Below are 18,912 nucleotides of genomic sequence, written 5' to 3' on the forward strand. Positions count from 1 at the left end.
TGGCTGGTGTTTGCGAGGTAACTTGCTCAATAATTTAATTTCGAGCATAATTTCTAGATTTTCTATTCAAGAAGTCCATCTTGATAAGTTGGTTTACATCACAGTTGGTTTAGCAAAATAATTTATTAAGTGCCTCCACTTAATAGCTAAACTATTGCTTATGAGAACAAAGTTATCTATATTAGTTTGATATAGGTTATATACGAAAGTATAGTACATTCTCCCCCCACAAGTGGTTCAGGGTCAGGAACCAAATAATTTCATCTTATTATTATTGATGTGCGGTGTACATTTTGATTAACACCATAACACACAAAGATGAGTTCTCAAAGTTGAGGAAACAAGTTAGTTTTTCTAACATGAGGGGGGATATGATAAACAGTTGAGAAAAAGTTACGTGGAATGAATTATCATTTGTATATCTAGATCCTCGAATACGATCATATGAACTTGAAGTTCATAAAAAGATAATTCATTTGCAATATATTGCAAAGCATGTCATGCGCATTTGCTGACCCAAAGAAAGTAACTATATTCTCATTGCAAATGCTCATATTAAGTCCTAGAAGGACAAAGTCTATGGTACGCTTAAAGCGTATAGACAGATCGGTTTCAAATAAACTTCTTGATAAAGAAGATGAGCAAATGATCAAAATGATCATAATAAAAGAGGCAAGTGATCTAGAAGATCACATGACATAACACTTCATAAAATCTCATGAGAGATTTAGGTACCTGAATATATGAATGAAGAAATCTCTATGTTATGTCTTTATGAAAAATTATTGGAACCGATATAAAATGTTCGTCGACGACATCTATCATAGCGCTAAGTATAGATAAGGATCTTAAGTCTATCGAATATAGACACAAAAGTATTGGCCAAATGGAAGAGACACAATTCAAGTAGAATTGATTCCATATGAAAGACATATAGTTTTGGACTTGTAGTTCAAACACTTGAAAGTATAAAGTCAATGATATGTGCAATCAGTTTTCGATATCTTATATGTCTAGCATGACATGAAAACTTGATATGCATCTAAAGTCTCTTTAGATGGCTTATATGACTTAACTTATATGACAATCCATGAAGGATTTAAGTTGCTTGAAGCATATACAATTCTTAATCTTGAAGTACCACTTCCTTAGTGCAATTTGTGGTCAAATGTATCTTACTATAACTATAAGTATGATAATGTGATAGCAAGAATACCTTTGTAGAGATATTGAAGAGTCATTCCACGATATTTATGAAGACATTATATATCTATTACGAATGATGATTTCAGGGTGCAAAATATTCATTCAAGTTAGTATGGCTGATTTATTTATCAAATCTCTACCAACAATCTCTTGAAGATGGTGTACAAGATTGAGATGCGAAGGCTCAAGGATGTGAATTGATGCTCTCATCAGGGGAGTTAATGCGCGTTGCACTCTTTTTTCCTTACAAGGTTTTGTCTCATTGGGTTTTCCTTGCAAGGTTTTTAACGAGGCAACCAAAAGACGTATTAAACATGTGTACTCTTTTTCCTTTTCTAGAATTTTTTTCCCATTGGGTTTTATTTTAGTTAAGGTTTTAACGAGGCACATTATCTGTTGAATAGACATTCAAGGGGGAGTGTTATAAATAGAATTATATTTATGGTAAATGTCTATATTTAGAGAGATTCTAGGGTTCATTTCTTGGTGGCTAAGTCACCCTCTCCCCATAAATAGAAGGTTTTTATTCCATTGTAATTCATCCCAAATCAATAAGAATCATCTTTCTGCTTTTCTCCGCAATACTATTCTTCTTCTTTTATTGTTTCATTAACATACTTAGATTTGTTGGACCATTGCTGGGAATTAGGATCTTGAAGATGGAATAATGGATTTTTTGAAAGTTTGAACCGCACATGTTATGTTTTAATTGATAGGACAAGGATGGTCTATACCAACAAAAAAAAATATCCATGTGCAATGCCATCAATTTTTGTACCTCATGTCCCTTTTCGTTTTGTCAAAGTTGATCTCATTAATTTTGGTGGTGTTCCAATTAGTTTTCGTGCATATTTAATTTAACAGTACTATTTATTGTATATTTATTATTTTTATTAGTATAAGAATTAAACTAGTTAATGTTTGAAACTTGAACAGAAAAAACAATTCATATAGCGCCATTTATGCTAAAAATTGAACATTAATTCTTAATATTATCTTTTTACTTCTTTGACCACAGGGCTAGCTTCTTGTACTATTTTCTTAAACCTGCTCTTTGGCCTTGAGGAGTCTAGATTCAATGAATTTTTAATATGTTTAACAATAGTCTTTAAGTACATTTATGGATAAGATTTTCAAAAATCTATTAAGCGACTTGTTTTCAGTTCAAGCTTTTCCATGTAATTAAACTTGCCCCATATCACATCTAGGGGTAGGGGTGTACAAAGGAAACTGACAAACCGCATCAAATCGATAATCCGAGTCAAATCGAGATAAAAAAAAAACTCGATTATGGTTTGTTTTGATTTAGTTTGGTGTTAGGAAAAAAAACCCGACCATAATTGGTTTGGTTTGGTTTTAACTAAAAAAAAGTCAAACCGAAACCAAACCAACCCGATATTACATATATACAAGTTTTAAAAATATTTTATACATAAAAATAATTATTGTAATGTAATTTATAAATATAATTTAAACTCTTTCATAGTTCTCTCTTTTAATGTATTATTTCAAGCTTGGACTTAAAACTTTTGAATGGTCAAATATGTTTTATAGCCTATAAAAGTTAATAACTCAAATAAGCCCCAAGCAAAATCAAATTAATACTAGTGCTAACAAAAAAAAATTAATTCAATACTAGAAATAACAATAGTATTGGATATTTATTTTTTTAGTTTTGCATTAATTTAGATAGTGAAAATGCATAACTCACTTTTAATATTATCTAGTCATGTAATTAATACTTAGTACTTATTAGTCGTATTTTTTTTAACATGACTTAGTACTTTTAGATTATGTTTATTTTTATTATGGATTATTAATTAGCAATATTTATCTTATGCAATTTGTTGAGTATTTTAGTATAATCATGACTCATCTCCTATTATTTTGTATCATTTTATTGGGTAACATCTTATATAGTTTTATCCTACTATGACCTAAGAAATATTAGAGTACAAATTATAAATTTTATGCTATGAAGGTTTTTTCGGAAAAAACCCGAAAACCCCGAGAAACCCCGTGATTGAAAAACCCGACTTTTGTTGGTTTGGTTTGGTTTATAAATTTAAAAATTCGAGACAATTGGTTTGGTTTAGTAATTAAAAAATCCGAACCAACCCGGCCTATGTACACCCCTAGTTAGGGGTGTACAAAGGAAATCGATAAACCGCACCAACCCAATAATCCGAGTCAAACCGAGAAAAAAAATCCGACTATGGTTTGATCTGATTTGGTTTGGTGTTGGAAAAAACCCGACCATAATTGGTTTGGTTTGGTTTTAACTAAAGAAAGTCAAACCGAAACCAAACCAACCCGACATTACATATATAGAAATTTTAGGTATATTTAATATATAAATATACTTATTGTGATGTAATTTATAAATATTTCTTAAAAAAATTCATAATTTTATTTTTTAAGATATTATTTCAAGGTTAGACTTAGAACTTTTGAATGATCCAATAAGTTTTATAGCCACTAATATTAGTAAATTAACTAATGCTAACAAAAGCCCAAACCAAAATCAAATTAAAATACTAATACTAACAAAAGATATTCAATTCAATATTACGAACGAGAATGTATTGAATATCTATTTTTTGTTTTGCAATAATTTAGATTAAAATGCATAACATATTTTTATTTTTCTTTAGCGTTTAGCCATGTAATTAATACTCCCTTATTAATCTATTTATTTTAGCATACTAAGTACTTTTAGATTATGTTTATTTTTATTATGGCCTTTTAATTAGCAATATTTGTATTACATAATTTTATTGTCTTTATTGTTGAATATTTTAGGATAATGCCATGACACATCTCATATTTTGTATTATTTTCTTGGAAAATACTTTATATAATTGTATCTTACTAGGATTAAAGAAATATTTTGAGCATACGTTATATGTTTTGTTCTACGAAGATTTTAATGGAAAAAAATCCGAAAAAACCCGAATAACATGAAAACCCAAGTTTTATTGGTTTGGTTTGGTCTTTAGATTTAATAACCCGACACAATTAGTTTGATTTAGTAATTGTAAATTCCGAACCAACCCAGCTTATGTACGCCCCTAATCACAGCATTAAATTCTGGTCCAAAAAATGCGGAAAACGAGGTAATTCAAGAAACTGTCCAGGTTCAATGAACCAGGGATGGTAAATTGGCGGATTGAGCTGAATTTGGGTGGGTCAATATGGGTTAGGTCAATAAATGGGTTATTGTTCAACCCAGCCCAAAGTACTTGGGCTAAGATGGGCTGGGTCAAGATGGGCTAAACAATGAGTTATAACCTAACCCGCCCAACTTGACCCATTTTGTAGAACCATGTTCATCTTACATAAATCAAGTCTTTTAATTTTTATACACATATGTACAAAAAGGTAAATAAATACTATAAATATTTTGAGAATCAAAATATACTTTCTTAAATAACAAACTAGTATTTAAAATGTGTAAGTTGAAAAATATTCTATTTGTCAGTTTATTTTAAATACAAACTGTGATTAAATAAGATAATTTTTATGATAAATATAATTTATTTGATGATAAGCATATAATCATAAGTTATAATAATTAATAAATTGACAAAAGCTTATCACAAAAAAAAACTAAATAGGACAAAATATTTGAAGAGAAACAAATATTGTCTTCATCCTACTACACTTAGAAAGCAATACACCAAAAATTTGGTGTGTCCTCGTTTATTACATACACTTCAAAGATTATACACAATCATATAGATACAAATATGCAAAGGAATAGAGAATTATTTGCTTACCTCAAATAGTCAATAAAAATTGCAGACGTGAAGAGGCGGGGAGTAGCGATGTAGGAGTTTTGTTCTAAAAAGGAATATTTTACGGATAAAATAGTAACAAATTTGGTCAAACTTAAAGTGTTTATAAGCTAAAAATTCATAAATTGAGGGTGACTAGCTTATGACTTTTGGCTTATTTTTAACTGGTAAGCACTAGGCTTATTAGCATTTTAAACTTTACCAAACACATAGATAAACTGAAAAGTGTTTATAAACTTAGTCAAACACTCTCTAAGTTGGGAAACAACGTTTGTGGACTCAAAAAGGCATTCATTTGTACTGCTCTTTCGTATCATGCAAAATGCCATTAACATACATACATATACATATACATATACATATATATATACATATACATATACATATACATATACATACGCATACAAGTTTGTTGAGTCACTCAAATGTCAAAGATTTGAAGAGATGGAAAATATAATAAAATAGTACTTGGGAAATACTAAAATACTATTGTCACGTACAAGGCATGACATTGATTTTGATAGAGTTAGGTGAAATTGGTTTCTTTTGGCATGGTCTTTGAATGCAGGAATTTGTTCGAGTTAGGTGAAACTGGTTTTGCTATACTAACATAATTTTTAACAAAATGCATTTTGCAGGCGTTGATCTTATACGAGCATTTGTACTTTGTATAGGCACAACTAGTTTTTTTTTCCAATAGTGCTATAGCACCATCTTCTACACGTATTTCATTCATCTTCATTAAAAAATAATTCAATAAGAATATTTCAAAAGTCAATAAGGATTTTCTCCCTTTTTGTAAAAAATATTTTGGAAAGAATATTTCATAGCACATAGTACATTTGATTATACACGCTAATAGATTCGTACATACATATACAAAAAGGGATAATACATAATTTCTATAAATACTTTATTCTCCTCCTTCTCCCTAAACCACACACAGAGAGATACAGAGAGAGAAAGAGAGAACCATTAAGGAAGAAGAAAATACCCACATTGCTCTCTCTTGTCTCTCTATTTGAACAAATTGTATACAACATAGAGTCAACATTTCGTTTGGAAGGCATTGCCTCATATTGATTTGAACATAACAAGATTTATTTGTAAGTATTATATTTGATTTCCATTTTCCCCCCTTTTATTCTTAATTTAGATCATTCTATTTTCTGGGTGTTCATCACATTTTTGCAATCTTATGCATCCCTTTTAGTTTCCAACGAGTACTTTTCACGTTTTTTCCCCTTCTGTTTATCCGTTGGAAGGTGCATAATCATGTTGTACATTTAGCTGCAACACTTGTACTATCCTCTTGTTTTGACCCTCTTTTGCGAGTATAAGCTGATTTGACCTTCTCTGATGCCTCGCAATGTGACAACTAGAAAACCCAGTTGGCCTTTTCTGATGCCTCGCAATGCGACAACTAGAAAACCCAGTTGGCCTTTTCTTTATGACCTATTCTTTTTCCACCATTTGCGACAACTAGAAAACCCAGTTGGCCTTTTCTTTATGACCTATTCTTTTTCCACCATTTTCAGAAATCCATGTTTGTGTGTGTTTCTTTTCGCCTGATGGAGAAAAATAATTGGTGGATGAATTAATTTATGTTATTATTAATAGTGCAGGTATTAAATTGAGGAAGATTCACAATCATGGTGTTTTGGATTTTTGGGTATGGTTCATTGGTATGGAACCCTGGATTTGATTATGATGAGAAATTTATTGGTTACATAAAGGATTACAGGCGTGTGTTTGATCTTGGTACGTTATTTTCTCCTGCTTCATATAGTTGATTTCTGTTTGTCTAATCTATAGTGTGAAATACTAAAATTTCATGATCATCAGCTTGCATTGATCATAGAGGTACACCTGAACACCCTGCAAGAACTTGCACTTTGGATGAAAGCAAAGGATCCATTTGCGTAAGTTGATATTACCATCCATTACTACCTTTATGACAATCATTAATATATTAATATGTGAAACCTGATAAACCTATACTATATTTGTTGTAAAAAATCATTTTTTATTTATTGGTGATGATATAAAAGTATCGTTACACTTTATATTAACTTAAATCCTTTTCCATATGTAGCCTAACATGTTGAAACTGATCTCACAAGTAAACTGAAGTTTTATATTAATTCATAGCCATTCAATTTAACTTATCTGTGGATTTTCCTTCAGTGGGGTGCTGCTTATTGTGTGCGAGGAGGACCTGAAAAAGAAAAGAAGGCAATGGAGGTACATTGACTCGCAAAAGCGAATTTATTTTTCAGAACTTATATTGTTTGGAAGTGATCCTGATAATTTCTTGTTTGGTTTACAGTATTTAGAAAGAAGAGAGTGCGAGTATGATAGCAAGACTTTGGTGAACTTCTTCACTGTAAGTCGATAATCCTTTGATGTTTTGTTTGATATCTGGTCTCGTGTTACTAAAGCTCACTGTTTGTTATAACTTGAAATTCTGAACTTGTTATCCTGTTATAAAAGGGCACAGAACACATATGACTTAAGTTAACATTGAATCGCATGTTTGGCTTAGCTGAAACATATTTGTTCTTTCTATTTCAGGAAGAAGACTCCTTACATCCAGCCTTAACTGGAGTGATAGTGTAGGTTCTTTGGCTGTTGTCCTTTTTTTATATCTTTCTTTCCTATCTAAGCACAATCTAATAAAGCACTATGAAATGCAAATCAAAGAACACAATAGATGGTAGAGAATTACTATAAATGGTCACTGACATGATTCAAATACTTATTTCAGGTTTACATCCACTCCTGACAAAGTAAATAATAAATACTATCTTGGTCCTGCTCCACTGGAAGAGATGGCTAGGTGAGATTTATGCTTCTGTTATCTGCTCCTTCCTTCAATTATTTTCTGAGATAAATCACTTTTAATACATCCTAATTTTACATATTGCAGGCAAATTGCAACTGCCTCTGGACCATGTGGAGATAACAGGGAGTATATATTCAAAATGGAGAAGGCTTTGTATGATATTGGCCATGAAGATGATTACATCATTGAGCTGGCTAATGAATTGCGAAAAGTTCTTGGAATTGTGGGATCTTTCCCAAAGGAGAAGAAGTTACTAGGTCCTTCCCAGATTCCACTCAATTCTCACATTTCACCTGTGAAAATCCGCCCCTTGCCAGAAGCTATAGCTGCTGTTGCTGCAGACTCCTGACGAAGGTTCAGGACGATGAAATTTTCCTCTTCTGACCTGACTAATCTAGTTAACTGCTATAGTTATGTCTTCCACAAAATGTTACATATCTAGTGATCTGTTTTTAAATTGTCCCTTGTGTTTTCTCTTTTCCTTTAAATTTAGATTAGGAAGCTAGATCAATGTGGGGTAGGATAGCGAGTTGAGTTGACATTCTAACCAGCCAGACGAATTTGTGGCCAGCGTGAACATGGATCTTGAGTTATTTTTAGCCCGATATTATGAAATTTGATTAGTAGCTTACATGTTGCGAGTACATGATCAATTTATTCTCATATGAGTATGAAAAGATTGTTTACAAGAACTAAGATGGCCATTTCTTTCCCTTGTGCAGGTTGTTGACTATGATCCCTTTCTTTCTTTATAATATTAAATTTGTAATTAGTAACAATGTTTACTGCCAACTAGGGGTGGCAAACGGGAGGGTCGGGCCGGATATGAGCGGGTCAAAGCGGATAATTTAAAATACGGATAAATTATCCGACCCGACCCATATTTGAGACGGATAAAAACGGGTTTATCCGGCGGATAATATGGATATCCATATTATCCATGGCTTCTTAAATATGATCACTTATGAGAGAATTCCTTGCTTCCAAACTTGAGGAACTCCAATTTGAGGCTTTACAAATATAAAAGTTAATACACATTAGTTATCCATTGGTTAACCATTTTCTAAGTGGATAGTATGGTTTTTTATCCATATTCGACCCATTTTTAAGTGGTTCATTATCCAGCACATTTTTTATGGATAATGTGGGTGGATAATTGTTTTCTTTTAACCAATTTGTCACCTCTACTGCCAACTACAGTGAGTTCTTGAGAATGTTTGAAAGTTAGAAACCCGAGAGATATTCATGTCGTGCTTTCGTTGTGTTCTTCGGGTTGTATAATGGTGGCTATAGGGTGGAATAATGGAGGGGCAGTGAGAGGGAGGAAGGTGGAATTTTTTTAGAAAAGAAAAGAAAAAGGGAAAAAACATAATTTAAAACTCTCATGCACTCAAATGTAAGTGTAGAAGACTTGATTTTCCATATCAGGGTGAGGGGTTCACAAGACACACCTTTGTCAACCAGAGGCTCACAAAACACACCTTTGTCAAGTAGAGGCATCTATCTGGTCACTATTTAAGTTGGAATGACTAGCTGACAATTCATGCCAATCTAGTCACTATTTAGCCTTGTTTCTTTATTAAAAAAATCTTCTCGTAAAGAAAAGAAAACGGTTGATAACTGGTCTCTTTAAGAAACCCATTTTCTATGACATCTTTTGGATTTTCTTTTGTGTGTGTAACCCCCTATTTTCAATCTAAAGATACCATTTGATGACGTCTTTTTTTATTTTCTTGTGGGTTAGTATTCTTTTCTGTCTATTGAACTCCGGAAACCTGTATGTTGCAAGTAAGAAGCTGCACCTTGCTGTTTGGTTGTTTTCATTGGCAAAAATAGGTTGTGTTTGTCAGTTGTTTGTTCCGAAGATTCTGATTTCATTGTGATGATAGATTTAACATCTATTGACGTTTTACTTCTTTTTATCCTCTCTTGTTTCTTTAAAACCTGAATGGAAGTGAGAACAAGAGATTTCAACCGGTAGCAGTTTTTAGTTACTCTATGTAAGTGAATGTAAACAGGAAAATGCAAAATTTGTCAACTGTTAGATTGTGCATTTCAGATTTTCTGCGCAGTCATCTCGTTGATTCAATCCTTAGGTTTCATGTCACGGCTAGATATTGTTACATGGAGTAGGAGATCAATATCTGAGTCTTCAAGTTGAAAAGGGACTACAATGATCAACACATACCATTCAAAATCATCTAAAGTTTGCATAGACCATATTTGTCACTCTTAAGAAGTCAGATTAGAGGCAGTGGAAGGCATCAAGTGTAGAGACGTCAGATCCGGACCGGTTAAGCCCAACTAGTAAGGCGTGACATGACACACCATCACGATATCCGACTTCGCAGACCATGTCGTAAACCAAGTTAAGCATCAACGATTTGGACAGTCACAACCTCAACAGACTTCTAAGATCTAAGGATGAGGTTCCGCTCACTTCTCAACCATATTTAGGCGGGTGGTTAGGCACGTCCAATATCTATAAATGAGGGCCAAGGTTATCCTCAAAAGATATTTCAAACCTGAGTTGAATTTGGTTCCTCTGATGGTGGTTGAATGAAATTTGGAAGTCATTCAGTTCTTCTAATCCAATTCCAAGAAATAAAAATCCTGAAACAGTCAATAAATTATTGACTGTATGGATGGTAATCTCTAGTTTGACCAGGAAAACTAGCAAAATGAATATACTAATAAAGGCAATAATCCCAAGTAATAGGAGAACTGTGATAGGGTTGCTGCCAAAGACATCCAACTCCTAGATCATGTAACCTATGGTTAGTTTAAGAAATGAAATTGGTGAAAACCTAGTTTATCATTGTCACTGTTTACATTGAGTTGGCCTGAAGTTATTCCCGGTTTCCCACGGTATGATTCTGCATGATTTTTCTCTCTAGGCTTTTGGCGGCAAAAGGACATCTTATATTCAAGCCAGTAAAGAACATGGTGATTAGCAAGGGTATGACAAGCCAATGAATTTAATCATTTTGCTAATTAGTACACTTGAAATAGTGAAGCACAGTGGGTAATAAAGCTCACCTTATTTTAATAAGCAAATAAAGCATCACTCTCCAAATTCATTATTTAAGGCCAATGCAGCATATATGGCAAAGTTCGATCTATTAAACTTAAATTATAATGCACCAAGTTCACTGAGGAAATAGAATAGCAGTTCAAATATTTAGGATATGAAAGTACTACCTGTAGCTCTGTCGCTTTATCATAGTTAAGACACCAATGCCTAGTGATGGTAATTCTGTCCTTTAAGAATGGTCCACGCTCTGTCAAAATATTTAGAGCAATGTATCTATTAGGTTTCTGGAAATTCATGTAAGGTCATGATAGGATAAACAATCAGATTTGACAAAAGATTTAAAGCCAAGACACTTCCCACGTAAGTGGCTGAAAGGAACCTATAAAGAAGGGAAGGGAGGAATTATATAACTAGTCATTTTAATACTATGTCCGCCGTAGTTGTAGACTACATGCTTCATCGAATCTCGTTTATGGGAAGCTTTTACTTGATTAAAACAATCCTATTGGAGACAGTGTTTAATACAGAGAGGGATGAAAATAGATATTTGCATTTTAGTTCAAAAGATATATAAGAGCTCTTTAAAAGGAATAATTTTATGTTCTCTTCCTCTTAGGAAGTGGATAGGTAATGAGAACAGTATGACTAGGACGCATGAATACTTCAAGTTGTGAAACTATTTTCTCAAACAATCTTCTCAACATTGAAATGTTTACTGACAGAAATTGGGGGGGGAAGGAGAGCACAACAGAGAGTGAGAGATATGCAAGAGAGAGAGAAAATAGCGGCACCAATACTTTAAAAGAAGAATAGCCTGTTCCAGTCTCACCTGTAAAGTTGCTCTATCAGTACAACTACGGCAATCTCATGATTTAAGACTAAAGATGACAATTTGACTGATATGTTAGCTCTCTCCCGCAATTGTCTTCCATGCCCATAAGGTCCACCTATGCAAAAGAGTAAGCTTGATGCACCCTGCAACACAAACAGGAGTAGAATCACACAATAATTCTAGTGTCTATCTTTTTCGAATAGATCCTCATCCTACTGATGACAGATGTCTTACTAAACAACTTTTTTGACAGTAGGCACCAGACCAGTAAAGAACTTTAAATTCCAAAGGGTGATTTGCTGCTAAATCATGATAGTAATACCATGAACAAAAGACTACCATGATGACGCATCACTCACCTTGTTTCCAGCATCTCCAATTAAAGAAGCCATCTGCTCAGATCCCACATCATGACCACGTTCATCCAACATTACAACCTGGTTTTAAACAGATTAGGGATAGTGAGAACTCAGAAAGAGAAAAGGGGGAGAATGTAACCATTAATTTTGTGAGGGTCAAGAGAGTGCGATTATTGTGTTCCATCTCCCAGAAAATTGATTAATGTTGAGGCATGGAAAAAATACGAAGATATCAACAGCTTCAACAAGAATGAGAAAGCTTCTGAACACCCCAAAGACAGCAAATATTCCCGTTGAACAAAATCATTTAAACCTGCCTGATATCAAACCACTCAGATGTACAATAATAAAACTAGGTAAAATTTCAGTAAAACCAGTCAAAAATTGCATGCAGCCTAGGAATTGTTTTTACAACTCGAGATATAAATGAATTTTGTTACTCCCTTGGAATTCGCTCCTAACGCAACATCGCTACAGGAATCCTGACAGTTGGTCTTACATAGCCATAGGTCATCCACCAGCTAGTCTATTATGCAATTTTATTATAATCAAATCGACTTAATTCCTTTTTCCATCTTTTCACCAATATAAACATTCCTTAATAATACTTCTTTAAGGATTACTTTGTTTCAGCAACCGTCGACTCCGTCCAGGTTGTCACTTTCTATTTAAATTTATACCTCCTCATGTTGGTGAATCTACCCAAATTTTGTAGATTGTTCCATTTTTTATTTTGCAAATTTTATTCCAAAGTTCTTCCCCCATTTCCGCTCTGAAGGTGAAAAGTGTTGGTTGAATACCAAAATTCTAGTTTCTAAATAGACCGCATTGGTCACTAGTTCCTTAAAAACATGCTAACTATTACTGGAAGTAGCCTTCCAAGCATAAAATGCTCGGATGAAATTTTTCTTTTTGAATACAATGTATAATAACAGGGATCATTTTGTAAGTCAGCTTTATTTAGAAGAATTCTTTCACAACTGTTGTCAGTGCGTGGTCATTCTTCAAAAAGAATAGTTCGGCAACATTTAATTTTGTCAGTAAGGTATATATCAGTTAATACATAGAAGGTTCTATAAGTTATGAATTAGAAAGAGTAGTATTCCAAGCAGTTTGTTCAACTTTCACCTTTTGCAAAATGAAGAGAAAGTTTTTTGACAGGTAAAAGAAGTAGATCCACACAGAAAAGAAAAACTTCCAGCGAGCTAAATGCTTCTGAACTCTTACCCATTCATCAGGCCTGATGTGGCCCATAACAGCCATGTCCTCATGTTCAATTTGAGCCACTACATCACTGTTACAAATGTAAATAACAAGCTTCAAAAGTATATTCTGCTTAACAAAATGCTGAAGGTTAAGCATCCAACAGAAGTGAAATTTACAATGTAGATAGATGATAATCAATCAAGCCTCTATATCTACCAAAAAGTACAAAGACTATGAACTAAAGTTACACAAATATGTCAATGTGCTCATTACAGTAATACGACAAAGAAATCCGACTAATTCCATTAGTGGCCCGACAAAATAAAATGAAACTTAACCATAGAGCAAGATAGTGATTTGCTGATTTAGATCATAGCTTACTGGTATACAAGTTCAAAGCTAAAGCGAGATGGACCACATCTAGCTAGGTTGTGTTTGGTATGGAGGAATTTTTTAAATTTTTCCACATTTGGTCAAAATGTTCTCGAAAACCTTTTTTTCAAGGAAAACAAGTTCCTTAAATGTCGTGGGAGTAGGGAAAACAAGTTCCATAAGTGGCATTCCACGCTGATTGTCTCCTCCCATCCCACTACCCCGCCCTCCAACCCCTCACCTCCAGCCCCTGCCAACCCACTGACCCTCCTCCCATGCACCCCAACCCCAAACCAGCATTCCTACCATCAACACTCATAGTGTTTGCCTAGATAAAAATATAAATGCTCCAGAGACAATATTTCTGCTTACTTACCAAACACCAAAAAAAAGAGTAACAAAAAATCACTTATTCTTCAGGAAAAGATATTTTCCGTAAAAATCTGTCACACAAAGACGAGAGTTCACAAATTTTCACCAACATTGCAATTAAAATTTGAAATAAATCAACTTGGCAAAAGAAAGGGCAGAATTCAAGCACACCGTGCATTTCTGGGATTAGACTTAATCCGTACATCATCAACACTACAATAATGCTTGAGCTTCTTCATATACTCATCAACTATTAGCTGCACTCCTTGTGACCGCTTCTTTCCAACCGTCAATACGCGTATAGGTATTGCTCTCTGTATAAATCCAGCAAAAAATGCAAGCACATAGTAGGAGTCCTCTTTTTCTTTTTTTAGCTTAATTAAGAAAAGGAGAGAAATTTAAGGAATTTCATACCACTGATTGGCCAGCGAATTTGGACTGCAGCTTTCCTGGAGAAATAATTCTAAAATATTAAAATCCAAAAATACACACACAAAAAAATTGAGATTTCTGTGGAAAAATTTACGAACCCGAAGGAATTGAAAGGCTGTTGAAACCGGCTAGAGGCGACACTGCCATTTTCAGGTGAAAAGTCTGAATTATCCTATCACACTGATGATGGGTTTATTTTAGGGTAGCATTTTCTTAGTTTAAAATGATATTTTAATGAAAAAAAAAACTGTTTCAGAATGCTTTTGGATGAATTCCTGTCAATTTTGCATATTCTTTCTTTTGTGTTTTGTTTTTTTAACTGGGTAAAAAATATTCTTCCATAATCATATTTTTTAATGCTGAGGTGCTTTGTTCTGTCTTTCTCTTTTATTTAAGAAAATAAATATATATTTCCCAACCATTGTTTCATCGCACTATCTCACTCTGTCTATTTCTTCCATGTTTTTTCTTTTTTTATACTTAAGTTTTACGTTATAAGTAAGTAAGAATTAACCAAGTGGAGTATATTTCAAGGAACCTAATAAACAAGGGAATAAGAAATTAAAGCAACTTGGTCTTTTCATCAACAAGTTAATTGGTTTTCGTTCAAATTCATTTTAGAATATTTAGTGAAAGTTGAATAATTATTTTATCAAAGATAATAATTTGATAATTTTTCTGCAATTAAACTATAAATTATATGATTTTATGCGTGATTAACCTCCTCAAGTTTATAAGGATTCAAACTATACTTAAAAAATATAAAGAAATTTATATTATTGTTTATGCTATTTAATAATTATGGCAAATATAAGTGAGTTTCATGTAAGATAAAGTCAAATATTATAAGGTTGTTATTTCATATGTTAGTTATGCGAGACTAATAATGAAGGTATTGTTAGTGATTAATAGTAAGATATTGTTATACATGAACAAGTTACTCCAAAAATAATAATTTACTTGAAAACAATATTATTCTTCTTTAAATTATTTTACTCCTCCAATACTAATATATACTATTGTCAAAATATATAGGCTGGCCCTAAATGTGGCATAATATTTCATTTGGACATCTCTATGTGATATTTCACCTAAAATAATGAAGTATATTAACTCTTACATGATATATTATTGATATTATTTTATACAAAATTAATTAAATATTATATTATTATAAGTTCATTATTTCTCTTCTCATGAGGTCAATAAAGAATTTTATTGTCTTATGCAAAATTTTCTATTCCGATTAATTGTTCATATACCATCCACCGATTTACCCTATGCTTATAAAAGGTTGGGACTTGACAAGGCTGATGTGGCATCCTCATAGATCAAGAATCATAATTTATTTATTTTTTTGCCTTTTTACTCAATATTTCGTCATTGTATGTCCTTAAGAAAATCCAAAGGTCACTGTTTGATCAAAAAGTATGAAACCGTTTGTTAAAACTAATTAAATACAAAGGTGATGGGCAAATCCTAGTTAAATATAATAAGTTTTAGATCTAACGCATGGTTGTATAAATAGTACAGAATAACGTTTGAGCCAATTTAATATAAATGGTATTAAATGATGTTGTCAAGAATGAATGGAGGAACAATGATGATCAATAAATATATTAAATGGCAATAAGTGTAAATAGAGAGAATGATTCACCCAAATGTTGAATGAGGTGGATGATTCTCTTCTCTAACAACGATGTGAGACAAATGGATATTGAAATATATGAGGTTTTCTCGGATCTGATGCGAGAAAAAAGTGGAATAAACAACAAATTGAATCCTTGTGAAAGGTAATATTTTGTATTATCTCTCTCAAAAGTCAACTTTTTATTAGGGTGCTTATCAAAATGAACATTACATGCCTTTTCCTTCTTTCTTCTACTATTTATGTGGGATATTCCCAAAAACCCTAAAAAAGTACAACAGAAGGAATATTCAATAGAATATTCTTATTGAAAGTTCCAAAGCTATACTAGCCGTTACTTCTTTTCCTACTGCTCGACCTCAGCCCTAATGGCTTACTCGACGGCTCAGTATTGTCAACCCCTGGTTGACCTCGACCTAGTCATTACTTCTTTTCCTACTACTCGACCTTGGCCCTAATGGCTTACTCGACGGATCAGTATTGTTAACCCCTGGTTGACTGATGTACCGGAGAATTTCGGCACATTTCAATACTAATTGCTTAGATTTTAGCTTGTTTTAATGTAATTATTTCCGTTACTTATATAGTTTTGTTGTTTCTACAGTACATAAGGACTGAGAACCCAAGAACATGAAAATGGAAGCAAAAAGACAAGAAAAGAGCAAAATGTAGCAAAAATGCTGGTCTGCGATACACTATGCGATCGCAGATCAGACATGCGAGCCGCAGAATGCACGTCAAATCGCAGACAAAAGTAGAGAACTGGGTTAAATCTCAAGTCAAGAATGCGGTCCATTATGCGACCGCAGAACCAACATGCGAGCCGCAGAGTGAACCGCAAACCAACCATAAAGGTCACTGAAGGACGAAGATGCGATGCAAAATGCGATCGCATTTCTGCAATGCGATCCGCATAATTGGAATGCGAAGAATGTAAACTAGGGTTCCAGTCTGCGATGAGGATGTTCAAGATGCGGACCGCATATGTGCTCTGTGACAAGAATGCGATCGCATATTAGACCTGAAAGGGCATTTTTGTCCGTTTTCTGTCCCGATTTTGAGTCCACTATAAATAGTTTTATGATGTCTTTGTGGGCTCATCTTGTCTAGTCTTTGAACCATATTCCAAGACATTAATATTACTCACTTTTGGAAGTTTTTCGGTGAAGATTCTCTACTTTGTAAGCTTTTATGACATTAAATACTCTTTGGTTTTTGTATTGTAGTATGAGTAGCTAACTTTAAATACTAAGGTTGTGGACCCTAAATGGGTATTATGCTAATGGGTGTTTAACATTAAATATATATATAATGGTTGGTTGATATTTGTTTACTTCTCATTCTTCATTTATTGTTGGTGGTTGCAAATATTAACAAGTGCCATTAAATTATTGCTTTGCTTGGGAAAGTGGATTAGAATTTGGTAGAAGTAAATATCAATGACTCAAGGCTTTAAACCTTGTTTAATAGAATCGCTTAGGAATAAGTGGGTTTTATTTGGCATATATTGATGGTTCTAAATTGCAACTCTTTTATATTTGGGAAAATTATAAAGAGGAAATACTACTCAACTATTGGGAAATATTGGGTAGTCACTTAGACATCATTTGCATATCAAAAGAACCTTCCATTAGAAATATATCATATTAACACCGATAAGCATTACACTCCATTAAAGGGGACACAACCTTGGTTTCTTTAATCCAATTAATTACTCTATAAATATTCCAATTAGTTGATACTTCCAAACAAACTCAATTCATACTCTTGTTACTATAAAACCATTCTCTTGTTACTGTTAACCGAATAGAGATACGACTTTAGTCGAGCAACACACTATAAGAGTAACCTTTTCACACCTATTCCCTGTGGGATTCGACCCCAACCTTGTTGGGTTATTATATTTGATACCGACCGCCTTACACTATTTATTAAAGTGTAATTTGAGCGTATCAAATTTTGGCACCGTTGCCGGGGAATACGGTTTTGAAATTACTATTTAATGTGTACTTTACTTAACGTCTATTTCTATTCCATCACACTTTGCTTGCTTTGCTTGGTGTTGATAGGAAAACATGTCTGAATATGGTGATGATGCGGAGACATAAATGGGAGAGAATCCTTTCGCAGACATTGAGGAGTACATTGAGGATACTAACGCCATTGTACCGCCAGCTGTTGGAGCTGCAACATTTAAAGTGGAACACGGTCTAATTCTGATGCTCAAGGCAGAAGGATTTTTCAGAAACTCCACAGATGATGATCCAACACAACACCTTAGGAATTTCTTGGGTGTGTGTGCAATGCAAAAAAAAACAATGTCTCCAACGATGCCCTGAGGTTGAGATGCTTCAAGTATTCTCTAGCTGGGGATGCGAGGAAATGGCTCCAGAATCTACCACTCAACTCTATCCATTCTTGGCCCAAACTTTTCTGGGCGTTTTTATCCAAGTGGTTCCCGCAGAGCAAAAAGTCTGAGTTGCGGGATAAGATTTTCTTCTTCAAGCAGACACAGGGAGAGCAGTTGCATGAGGCATGCGATTGCTTCAAATTATACTTGGTGAGGTCTCCAAACCATGGTTTTCCGGATTCCATGTTGTTGGAAAATTTTTATATGGGTTTGGATCCCATGAACCAAGCAATCGCCAAGAATGCAGCTGATGGATCATTCATGGATAAATCATTTGCAAGAGTGACACAAATCCTGGACAAAATGGCAAAGCACAACCAAGCATGGCATTTAGAGGATACTACCGGAGGAATCTCATATGGCTCTCCTTCCTTGAGCAACTTAATCAAGGAAAATCAA

The 18,912-nt window shown here is 33.6% G+C and overlaps 2 protein-coding genes across 7 annotated transcripts; one reads left to right on the forward strand and one right to left on the reverse strand.

Annotated features, from left to right (window-relative positions):
• The first annotated feature begins 5,892 nt into the window (after window positions 1-5,892).
• LOC104221251 (gamma-glutamylcyclotransferase 2-1-like) lies at window positions 5,893-8,540 on the forward strand. Of its 2 annotated transcripts, none has more exons than XM_009772270.2 (8): window positions 5,893-6,109; window positions 6,629-6,764; window positions 6,849-6,925; window positions 7,191-7,247; window positions 7,333-7,389; window positions 7,578-7,618; window positions 7,771-7,842; window positions 7,933-8,540. In XM_009772270.2, exons 2-8 carry the CDS (start codon window positions 6,656-6,658, stop codon window positions 8,195-8,197), a joined length of 678 nt encoding a protein of 225 aa, XP_009770572.1. In that variant the 5' UTR covers window positions 5,893-6,109; window positions 6,629-6,655; the 3' UTR covers window positions 8,198-8,540. The 2 variants fall into 2 exon arrangements, with proteins under 2 accessions (XP_009770572.1, XP_009770570.1); XM_009772268.2 differs by having other exon boundaries at window positions 5,894-6,109; window positions 6,624-6,764.
• Window positions 7,412-14,688, reverse strand: LOC104221252 (putative RNA methyltransferase At5g10620). 5 transcript variants are annotated; one of them, XM_070160433.1, is made up of 8 exons: window positions 14,554-14,688; window positions 14,438-14,472; window positions 14,195-14,337; window positions 13,301-13,367; window positions 12,074-12,151; window positions 11,712-11,857; window positions 11,050-11,129; window positions 7,412-7,484 (listed from the first exon to the last, which is right to left on the reverse strand). In XM_070160433.1, the coding sequence occupies exons 1-7, from the start codon at window positions 14,600-14,602 to the stop codon at window positions 11,090-11,092; spliced, it is 558 nt and encodes a 185-aa protein (XP_070016534.1). In that variant the 5' UTR covers window positions 14,603-14,688; the 3' UTR covers window positions 7,412-7,484; window positions 11,050-11,089. The 5 variants fall into 5 exon arrangements, with proteins under 5 accessions (XP_070016534.1, XP_070016535.1, XP_070016536.1 ...); XM_070160434.1 differs by lacking the exon at window positions 7,412-7,484 and adding an exon at window positions 7,728-7,887; XM_070160435.1 differs by lacking the exon at window positions 7,412-7,484 and adding an exon at window positions 9,872-10,016.
• Between the last annotated feature and the right edge of the window lie 4,224 nt (window positions 14,689-18,912).

This window comes from Nicotiana sylvestris, chromosome 10 (assembly GCF_000393655.2).
Source record: "Nicotiana sylvestris chromosome 10, ASM39365v2, whole genome shotgun sequence".
Taxonomy (NCBI): domain Eukaryota; kingdom Viridiplantae; phylum Streptophyta; class Magnoliopsida; order Solanales; family Solanaceae; genus Nicotiana; species Nicotiana sylvestris.

Excerpts from the sequence above, each read along its gene's own strand:
- LOC104221251 (XM_009772270.2), top strand. The coding sequence starts at position 6,656 with ATGGTGTTTTGGATTTTTGGGTATGGTTCATTGGTATGGAACCCTGGA. Across the intron at positions 6,765-6,848 it reads CAGGCGTGTGTTTGATCTTG|CTTGCATTGATCATAGAGGT; the intron begins GTACGTTATTTT and ends CATGATCATCAG. Across the intron at positions 7,843-7,932 it reads CCACTGGAAGAGATGGCTAG|GCAAATTGCAACTGCCTCTG; the intron begins GTGAGATTTATG and ends TACATATTGCAG.
- LOC104221252 (XM_070160433.1), bottom strand. The coding sequence starts at position 14,602 with ATGGCAGTGTCGCCTCTAGCCGGTTTCAACAGCCTTTCAATTCCTTCG. Across the intron at positions 11,858-12,073 it reads TTGGAGATGCTGGAAACAAG|GGTGCATCAAGCTTACTCTT; the intron begins GTGAGTGATGCG and ends TTTGTGTTGCAG. Across the intron at positions 11,130-11,711 it reads CTGATAGAGCAACTTTACAG|AGCGTGGACCATTCTTAAAG; the intron begins GTGAGACTGGAA and ends ATATTTTGACAG.